A 10,000-nucleotide genomic window follows, 5' to 3' on the forward strand; every position below is an offset into this window, starting at 1 on the left:
CAACTCTACTTTACTTTATAACTCTTTTCTACTTACAACTCTGCTTTACTTTACAACCCTGCTCTACTTAACAACCCTGCTCTACTTTACAACCCTGCTCTACTTTACAACCCTGCTCTACTTTACCATCCTGCTCTACTTTACAACTCTACTTAATTTACAACTCTGCCTTACTTTACAACCCTGCTCTACTTTACAACTCTGCTCTACTTTAGAACTCCGCCTTACTTTACAACTCTGCCTTCCTTTACAACTCTGCCTTCCTTTACAAGCTTTGCCTTACTTAACAACCCTGCTCTGCTTTACAACCCTGCTCTACTTTACCCCCCTGCTCTGCTAACCCTGAGCCTGACTCCCCAGGGCCAGGACATGCTCTTGGTTTTGAAGAAAGATACGTTAAGTCTGATGGATCCTTTAGACCACACCCTCCTCCACTCCCAGCCAATCAGTAACATCCGTGTGTGGGGTGTCGGCTGCAGCAATGGAAGGTAATATTGGTAATGTTAAGGATTAACCCTAACCCTCCTATCCCTCTTAGCCCTAACCCTTGCTCTTACCCTCCAACCCTAATGTATGCTTTAGATTGTTGGTTTATTCAGCACTAACATTCACCTTTGTGTCTCCCCCCCCCCCGCACCCTCACAGAGACAGGTAACAAAGCCCTCCCACCCTTCACCTAAAGTCCTTAAGCAAGAGTTTGATCTACTCCGAGACATCTTCATAGTAACTGACTCACCATCTCACTAACTCACTAACTCACCAACTAACCGGAACCTGAGCAGAACACAGAGTCATCATCTAGATCTACTACATCTACATTCTGTGCTCGATGCTCTTGATGTAAAATGCTTCATAGCGAGTCGAACGCACTCTGTGGCGTCCTCGTGCGGTCAGTGCTGTGGTGGTGATTCAGATGAATACATGATGGAGCTTGGAGAGGGTTATGTCTCCACCAGGGACTTTGCGTTCGTCACCGGGGAGAAGGACAGCTGCGTGCTCAAGGGTCACGTGTTCCGCTGCAACGCCCCGGCCAGAGCCATCGCCACCGTGCTGCAGGACATGTGCGGCAAGGTGGGTGAAGGGGTGAGGGTGAAGGGGTGAGGGGGAAGAAGGGCTTTGGGTGAAGGGGTGAGGGTGAAGGAGTGAGGGTGAAGGGGTGAGGGTGAAGGGGTTAGGGTGAAGGGGAGAGGGTGAAGGGGAGAGGGTGAAGGGGAGAGGGTGAAGGGGTGAGGGTGAAGGAGTGAGGGTGAAGGGGTGAGGGTGAAGGGGTGAGGGTGAAGGGGTGAGGGTGAAGGGGTTAGGGTGAAGGGGAGAGGGTGAAGGGGTTAGGGTGAAGGGGAGAGGGTGAAGGGGTGAGGGTGAAGGGGTGAGGGTGAAGGGGAGAGGGTGAAGGGGTGAGGGTGAAGGGGTGAGGGTGAAGGGCTGAGGGTGAAGAACGGGTTAGGGTAAGGGTGAAGGAGTGAGGGATTAGGGTGAAGGGGTTAGGGTGAAGGGGTTAGGGTAAATGGGTAGGGGTTGAGAGTGAAGGGTGAAGGGGTTAGGGTGAAGGGGTTAGGGTGAGGGGATAAGGGTGTGGGAGTTGGGTGAAGGGGTTAGGGTGAAGGGGTTAGAGGGAAGGGGTGAGGGTGAGGGTGAAGTGTATCGCAACAGAATATGCAGTGTTTGATTTCAGCCCTGGTCGTTTTGTTAGTGTTAGGGTTATGGTTGGACTTCCCCTACCGAACTAGGTGCTTTTGTTTTTTACAATTCCTTGGAGCCTGATGATGTCATTTGATGTGCTTTGGGTTGATTTGGTCAGGGTTGATGTTGAGAGTTTAGGGTGATGGGGTTATGTGAGGATTAGGTTTGAGGGTGAGGTTTATGTGTGATGTGTTATTTTTAGCCGCTCATCCAATAATCCAAATCGCCTCCTTTCTAGATTTTGTCTGATAAATTGGTCAAACCACCCGACTCTCTGACACTAGAGGACATCTCCTCTCCAGACCTGCCCTGGCAAGGTACCCTGAAGAGATGAAACCGTTCAACCTAGCCTGCAATGTCATTCATGATCGATAATTCATATGATCCACTCATCTAGATGATGCCCCTGTATATATATATATGCTGACGGTGTCATGTCCTTCCTAGTGGATCTGCTGGACGCAGTAAGACAGCACGCTCCACACTTTGATGTGCAGTACATCGGGAACCTTCCAGTGTCCCGGGCTATGGGTAGGTGGCAGTGGCATTTCTATTGAGATGAATACTAATATCAACATTCGTATTCTTATCATAAACATGAATCCTAAACCTAACCCTAAACATCAAAAGTCCCATCACATGTGTGTCTGTCTGTATGTGTATGTGTGTGTCTGTCTGTGTGTATGTGTGTATGTCTGTGCGCGTGTTCCTGTCTTTCTTTCTGTCTGCGCGTGTGTATGTCTGCGTGTGTGTTTGTCTGCGTGTGTGTGTGTGTGTTTGTGTGTGTGTGTGTGTGTGTGTGTGTGTGTGTGTGTGTGTGTGTGTGTGTGTGTGTGTGTGTGTGTGTGTGTGTGTGTGTGTGTGTGTGTGTGTGTGTGTGTGTGTGTGTGTGTGTGTGCGTAGGTATGGAGGTACTGAACAGCGCCATCGAGAGCATAATGAACACAACGGAGAGAGAGGACTGGGAGCCCGTCACCCTCCACGTCTCTGACTCCCTGCTGTCCCTCAGGCGGGTGCAGGTACTGCACCCATCGAATAACAGAATCTCATAATAATAATAATTTAATAATAATAACGTTCTATATATAATAGATAATAATAACCCTAACCCTATAATAATAGAATTATATGATAATATGATAATAATAATCATATATAATGCTTATATAATAATAATATCACCACAGTGTTGTCCTTATGGATTACATTGTCCAATGTAATCCAATATGATGCCATGAAATCTAAAATTAGGTGATCTTATATGATTTAATGGAATAATGTAATCAAATTTGATGCAATGTTATTGAATCGAATAAGGTGTCATGTAAAAGGATGTGATGTCATGTGATCCCGGTGCGCTCCAGGAAGCGGAGTCCTTATGGGAGTGTCAGGTGAGTCACCTGACCTTCCTTGGCGTCGGCCACGACAGCCACACCTTCGCGGTGATCGCCGACGGAGGGGCGCCGGGCTTCCAGTGCCACGTGTTCTGGTGCGAGCCGCACGCCGGACACGTCTCCGAGGCGCTGCAGGCCGCCTGCATGGTGAGGACCTGTCTGTCTGCTGCTGTCTGTCTGCATGACGAGAACCTGCTGCATGACGAGAACCTGTCTGCCTGCACCACCATGTTCTGTTATTATAGTATATGTCTTCTATAATTATATAAAATGGAGGCTATTTTAGAATTAATTATGTTATAATATACTATATAATATTTTATTCTATTAAATGTATGATAAAATATATATTATTATTATATTGTATATGTTCAATTATATAAATGTATTTTGCTGTACATTATTCTATTATATATTATATTACATAAAATGTATTCAATTATGTATTATATTATACCATTAAATACCATTACCATTATGTTATTATTATGCTAAATTGCATTTTATTATATATATATATATATATATATATATGTATACATATTATTATATTATATATGTTTCTTTATATTCAATGTATTAGTTTGTATATAATATTATTCTAACAATGGATAATACATTCTATTGTTATAATCTAAATATTCTCCTGTTATACTCGATGCGTTTGGTGGTTCTATCCCCACAGCTCCAGTACCAGCGGTGTCTCGTGGCGCAGACCCCTCCGGTGAGGTCCAAGCACCAGCACGCTGGGACCGGTCGGGTCCAGAGAGCCAACTCCATGGACAGCTCCGCCTTCCTCCCGTCGCCCTCCTACTACCATGGCGGCAATGGGGGCAAGGGCGGCAGCAGCAACTGCAGCAACACCAGCGCAAAGAAGGGAATGCTAGCTTTCTTTGAGACATTTCGCAATAAGCAGGCAACTACCCACTGGTGATTTGACTTGTTGGGGTTAGTGGCAACACAAAACCAATCTATTGTATCAGATGAACTGCAGCTATTATTATTACAATCAATTAAAATAAAACTGACCGCAACAAATCCTAATCCAGAATGTTTCCCCTAATCCTGAATGTAATCCCTAATCCTGAATGTTGTCCCTAATCCCGAATGTTGTCCCTAATCCTGAATGTTGTCCTTGACCTGAATGTTGTCCCTGACCTGAATGTTGTCCCTAATCCTGAATGTTGTCCCTAATCCTGAATGTTGTCCCTGACCTGAATGTTATCCCTGGCATCTAATTCTGTGCCTGATCCCTTATGCTGTCCCTAATCCCTGAAAATGTCCCTAATCCCTTATCCCTAAAGATGTCCATGATCTCTTATGCTGTCCCTAATCCCTAATGCCGTGCCTAATCCCTAATGCTATCCCTAATTCCGTATGTTGCCCCAAATAATAATGTTGTCCATAATCCTAATCCTTTAAACTGTCCCTAATCCTTAATTCTGTCCCTTATCCCTTATACTGTCCCTAATCCCTTAAAATGTCCCTAATCCCTTGAACTGTCCCTAATCCCTTTAACTGTCCCTAATCCCTTATACTCTCCCTAATCCCTTAAACTGTCCCTAATCCCTTATACTATCCCTAATCCCTTAAACTGTCCCGAATCCCTTTTGATGTTGCTAATCCCTAATGCTGTCCCTAATCCCTTAAACTGTCCCTAATCCTTTAGACTGTCCCTAATCCCTTATGATGTCGCTAATCCCTAATGCTGTCTCTAATCCTTTATGCTGTCCATAATCCTAATTCCTATTTTCATCCCCAATGTTTCCCTAATCCTAATGTGTACCTAATCCTAATGTCGTCTATAATCCTAATGTTATCCCTAAATAATCCCACTTTAAAAAAAACACACACACACACACACACACACACACACACACACACACACACACACACACACACACACACACACACACACACACACACACACATTGTATCAAACTAAATCAATGAATGCACCTTTAGTTAACTCTTCTTGTTAACGCTTAATGATGACTGGTTTGTAGTGAGAGATAATGCTGTGATTATACTATACTATTATACCATACTATATTAATGACTCAATAGTATGCTATATTGTTATACTATTACACTATTGAGTCATTGTAGCAGATTATTTTTTGATTGATTTCGTTGTATTTGTAGTTCCTTCTATTCAGGATTATGGTTCAGGTATCTTGTTCAAAAAACTGGGAGTCAAACATGCTACCCATTACACTATCCTGACCGACAATCATCAATATATATATATATATATATATATATATATATAGTCAGACAGCAGTTGATTGAGTATTTCAACAACACAATAGGAAAGCAGGCACACGCAATGCATGCATGTTATCTACATTGTTCTTTTTGAGTAACGTTTAAACCATGTCCCAAACGTTGTTATCATGTATATTCTTTGTTCTAATGTTGACGACATACAATAAACCAAGCACAGCTACATTGAATCAAGATTTATTTTTGTGTTGTATGAATTTGCTATGGCTGGTTGGAGGTTGACCACTTGGTAACAGTACTTGGTTCTAGAAAGAATACTTGGTTCTAGCAAGAATACTTGGTTCTAGGCAGTGGCGGTTCTAGAGAAATGTTACTAGGGGGGGCCAAGGAGGGGCCAGTGTGTAACCAGAGGGGCACAAATAAAATGGCAAAAAAAGATATTTAAAGATTATAAACTTTGTTTTACTTTAAAATCATCAAACATTTAATTTGTACAAGTTTATTACTTCACCAGTCTGTATTTTTCTGTCAAACTATTTTAATTTGATGGAGCATATGCCCTAAATCATCAAAATCATAAGGACATTTGTTTTGTATAAGCGTGCAAGAGAGGTAGGGCCATAAAATATGAAAAAAGAATACAGTACAGGGAACAAACAGGGTACAATACAGTGTGTCCATGTGAAAAAAAACTGTTTCCCACGATGTGCAAAACAATGTGCCATTTCCTATTTAAAAACACCGTTTTCTAGACACGCACGCACACAGTTTCACCACAGTTTCACTGTGGTGAAACTGTGTTCTTCCCTTTTAGAAAAGTTCTGTGTTCTACTGTTCTTTCCTCATTTCATGATATCTGCTAGGAAAAACGGTAGGGACATGCATTACATTTCTTTGCATAACGATTCCTCCCTACTTACAGTTTTTCAACGCACAAAAAAAGGAACTTTGAACACAATTCTCAAAACTTGAAGCTCATGTATCAACTACAAGACTCCAGACTGCTAAACTCTAAGCACAATCCACTGTTTTCACATTTTTGCTAAACTCTAAGCACACATCTCATCATTTAGCACACTTGGTTCACCTGGATCACACTGGCCTTCAAAATGCAACAACTAATTACCAAAAAGTCTAACTCACTTCTCACCTGTTCAAACTCAACTGGCAAAACACTTCAATCCTGTGTCAGAGCATTAAAGAGGACTCGGTGAGCTCTACTGTGTTGTAGATATGGTCCTTTATTTTTATTTTTTGCTGGCCTATGAAAAGCTTTTTATGCAGTCAGTTCAGCTGAACATTTTACTGTATTACAGTAAAAATATGCATCTGCTTTGTTACCTTTTTGTACTTGCACTGATTTCATCATTACATCCCCCGAAAGACAGTCTAAACATTTTCTTACTGTAGTGTTTTTTAATTTGACTTATCAGTGCAATTACTGTGCTGTAATTTACCAAAATAAGTAACATTGGTGTATTGTCAGAACAATGTTGCAGCATCAACTATACGTGTACAGTATGACTCTGGGAAGCTTGGATTGTGAGTTTAGGCCATAGGAGCTCATTGGATAGACGAATATGCATTGTATCCTATTCTGATAAGATTGTGTCAATGCTATATTTGTAGTCATATATTCACAATATTGTATCCCGATATGGCAACAGTCTTCATACTATATGTACCACCTAATTGCAACTTTAAAAAAGAAAGCTATTTCTAAACAATTTTATACATTGGAATATGTAACATGGCCTCATAAAGCCAAAACATATGTAAATAGTATTTTGATGGAAGTTTTTTAAATTTATCACACCAGTGATAAATTGATGCTCTCCAAGAGCTATTCATTTGATAGCTGTGTTTACTGTTTGGTGGAAAAAGACAGTTTTGCGAAGAATTTGTGTAGTTTTGACAAAATGATTAACTCTTCTCAGGTTTGTGTTTAGAGTTTTGAGAAATTGAGCTATAGTTTCAGAAAACGTGTTTCCACAGTTTATCTCAAACGTTTGATTGAGAAAAACGGTAACACTGGCAGATAGCCTACTACTCTTTGCTATATAGAGAGGGATAGAGGGATTGAGAGAGAGAGTGATAGAGGGAGAGAGAGGGAGAGAGAGAGAGAGAGAGAGAGAGAGAGAGAGAGAGAGAGAGAGAGAGAAAGAGAGAGAGAGAGAGGGAGAGAGAGAGAGAGAGAGAGAGAGAGAGAGAGAGAGAGAGAGAGAGAGAGAGATCGCTTGGTATATAGAGAGAATGTTATAGAGAGAGAGAGAGAGAGAGAGAGAGAGAGAGAGAGAGAGAGAGAGAGAGAGAGAGAGAGAGAGAGAGAGAGAGAGAGAGAGAGAGAGAGAGAGAGATAGGGAGTGACAGAGAGTATGTGTCTGTGATAAAGAATGTATGTGATAGAGAGTGTGTATGATAGAGAGAGTGTGTGATGGAGAGAGAGAGTTTGTGTGTGTGAAAGAGTCGTCTGTGTGATAGAGAGTTTCTGTCAAACTATCTTAAATTGATGGAGTTTATGCCCCAAATCATCAAAATCATATAAACATTTGTTTTGTACAAGCGTGCAAGAGAGGTAGGGCCTCTCTTGCCCCAATGAAAAATAAAAAGTACAGGGTACAAATACAGCGTGTCAATGTGAAAAAAAACTCCAGGGTCCCACGAAGTGCAAAAAAATTTGCCATTTCCTATTTATTCTTTCAGTTTCAGTGTGGAGAAACTGTGTTCTTCAATTTAGAAAAATTCCCTCTTCTACGGTTCTTTCCTCATTTCATGATAGCTGCTAGAAAAAGAAAGAAAAAAATCCCATTGTATCAGCCAAAACGGATGAAAATAACCTGGTTAACATCACAACATTGTGTAGCCTAGACCTAGCAAGGATTGACATTTAGATACTCGCTTCTGCTTCGATGAGTTTGCTTAGATATGATTAAGTTACTCAATATATCGAGACCAGACATTTACATACTTAATTTCATTATCAGTGCTAGGAACTACAGTAACACGCATACCGGCCAACACTCCTGTTTTCCCGCGTTTCTCCAATTTTTTATCCCTATCTCCCGGACCCCTCCCAGTTTGTTATTTCTCCTGGGAAACTCCCGTAATTTTGCACGGCCCAAACTTCTTTATGAATAATCTGAGATCGGACCAATATGTTTGTCCAATGTTGACCAGTTGCCAAGTCTTGTCTGAAAAGCATCCAATTCACACAATCCACACACCATATAACATTTTCAACACGTTTGTCACCTCAACCTGGCAACCTATAACCCAGTTGCGTAGTTGATCTCTGCGCAAGCTTCGCGGAAAGTTCAGACTGGAAAGCGAGCCGATAAAAAAATGGCAGGTGAAAGCGGTGTTCCCCAAAGAAGTCTAAATATAGCTGTACATTTCAACAGTGTTGGACGCAACAATCTAAATCATCTTGCCCAGTCATATTGACAACCTCCACGCGTTCTGTAAGGTGTGTCGCGTTGATTTTGATATAGAGCATGGTGGGAAAAATGACGTTTGTGATGTTTGGTTGGAATGAAATTACAAATAAAAACATAAAGAAATATTAATAAATTAAGTTTTGTTTTCATTTATGGGTCTATTGCAATGTAAATGATAAACTTAACACTTATAGTACACTTAACAGTAACAGCCAACCCCAACCCCACCCCCCCATCGCCCCAATTGACCCGCGTAAAACTTCCGTAAAATCAGTAAAATCATAATTGTTTTATTTGGTCAGCACGGGGGGGGCCACAGTGGGGGCCAGGGTCATGTCTACAGGGGCAAGGGCCCCTGTAGGCCAACAAGAAAATGTAATAAGCATTTTGGAGAAAATCATTTATTGTCCATTGTCATTAACAATACAGTTTTGTTTTGAGCAAAGCATCAGCTAAAATTGTATTCAGTTTTATGGATCGAATCTGATCAGAAAAATATTCCAGGTACAACATATGTCTGATGCACATACATTTGGGGTTTTCTAAAGATGCTTTTCTAAAGATCTTTATGCTCGAGTGCATATGAGTATAAGTGTATAAGTATTGTATATGAGTATATGCCCTCATTCTGCCAGGACTCCAGACATCCTCTGAGCCTTTTGAAGAGATGCTGGGCTCCGCTGAGGTCCAGACTGGTTCAGGACAGAAATAACCAAAACCCCACATCATGTGGGCCTGGAGAATTATTCTGGGAGTCGTCTTTGTCCTCGAAAGTCTTGTTGTGGGAGCTTGGTGTTATATGAGATTTAAACTAAGCCAAGGCCCATCTTACAACAGTTATAGGAATTAAACTGGCAGTTGTGGAAACATTTTGTATATTTATTATTCATGATGTATATTTTCACGAAACCCTATACGTGGATAATACCCAGGATAATTGTCACAGAATTCAAAACTCCATGTAACCACTTTCATTGGTCAGCACCTGATTGGCTGGTCATCTCTTCCTCATCCTCTCATTGGCTGATTGATTTAAAGTGCTGTGATCTGCTCCTCTTCCTCCTCCTCCTCAGGACTCTGGAAGTAATAATGTCAAATATCACACACACACACAGTCTGTATGTGCGTGTCTGTGCATGTATTCCTGTACGTGTGTGTGTGCGTGCATTTGTGCATATGTGTGTGTGTGTGTGTGTATTAGTGCAGATGTGTGTGTGCATGTGTCCGTGTGTACGCTTGTGTTTGTGTGTGTGTGTGCGTGCG

General features: G+C 41.5%; 2 protein-coding genes across 2 annotated transcripts in view; one reads left to right on the forward strand and one right to left on the reverse strand.

Annotated features, from left to right (window-relative positions):
* apbb3 (amyloid beta (A4) precursor protein-binding, family B, member 3) overlaps positions 1-5,530 on the forward strand; it is a 9,158-nt gene extending 3,628 nt beyond the window's left edge. Inside the window, exons 6-12 of the mRNA XM_060057554.1 lie at positions 361-488; positions 957-1,071; positions 1,919-1,997; positions 2,128-2,211; positions 2,584-2,699; positions 3,045-3,221; positions 3,760-5,530. Of these exons, the coding sequence (XP_059913537.1) occupies positions 361-488; positions 957-1,071; positions 1,919-1,997; positions 2,128-2,211; positions 2,584-2,699; positions 3,045-3,221; positions 3,760-4,008 (948 nt within the window). The 3' untranslated portion in view covers positions 4,009-5,530. The remainder of the gene's footprint in view (positions 1-360; positions 489-956; positions 1,072-1,918; positions 1,998-2,127; positions 2,212-2,583; positions 2,700-3,044; positions 3,222-3,759) is intronic.
* Positions 5,531-9,120: 3,590 nt separating this feature from the next.
* The window catches only part of LOC132462003 (arf-GAP with Rho-GAP domain, ANK repeat and PH domain-containing protein 1), a 13,897-nt gene continuing 13,017 nt past the window's right edge, over positions 9,121-10,000 (reverse strand). Inside the window, exon 20 of the mRNA XM_060057550.1 lies at positions 9,121-9,814. Within this exon, the coding sequence (XP_059913533.1) occupies positions 9,770-9,814 (45 nt within the window). The 3' untranslated portion in view covers positions 9,121-9,769. The remainder of the gene's footprint in view (positions 9,815-10,000) is intronic.

The sequence above is a fragment of the Gadus macrocephalus genome, chromosome 7, assembly GCF_031168955.1.
Source record: "Gadus macrocephalus chromosome 7, ASM3116895v1".
Taxonomy (NCBI): domain Eukaryota; kingdom Metazoa; phylum Chordata; class Actinopteri; order Gadiformes; family Gadidae; genus Gadus; species Gadus macrocephalus.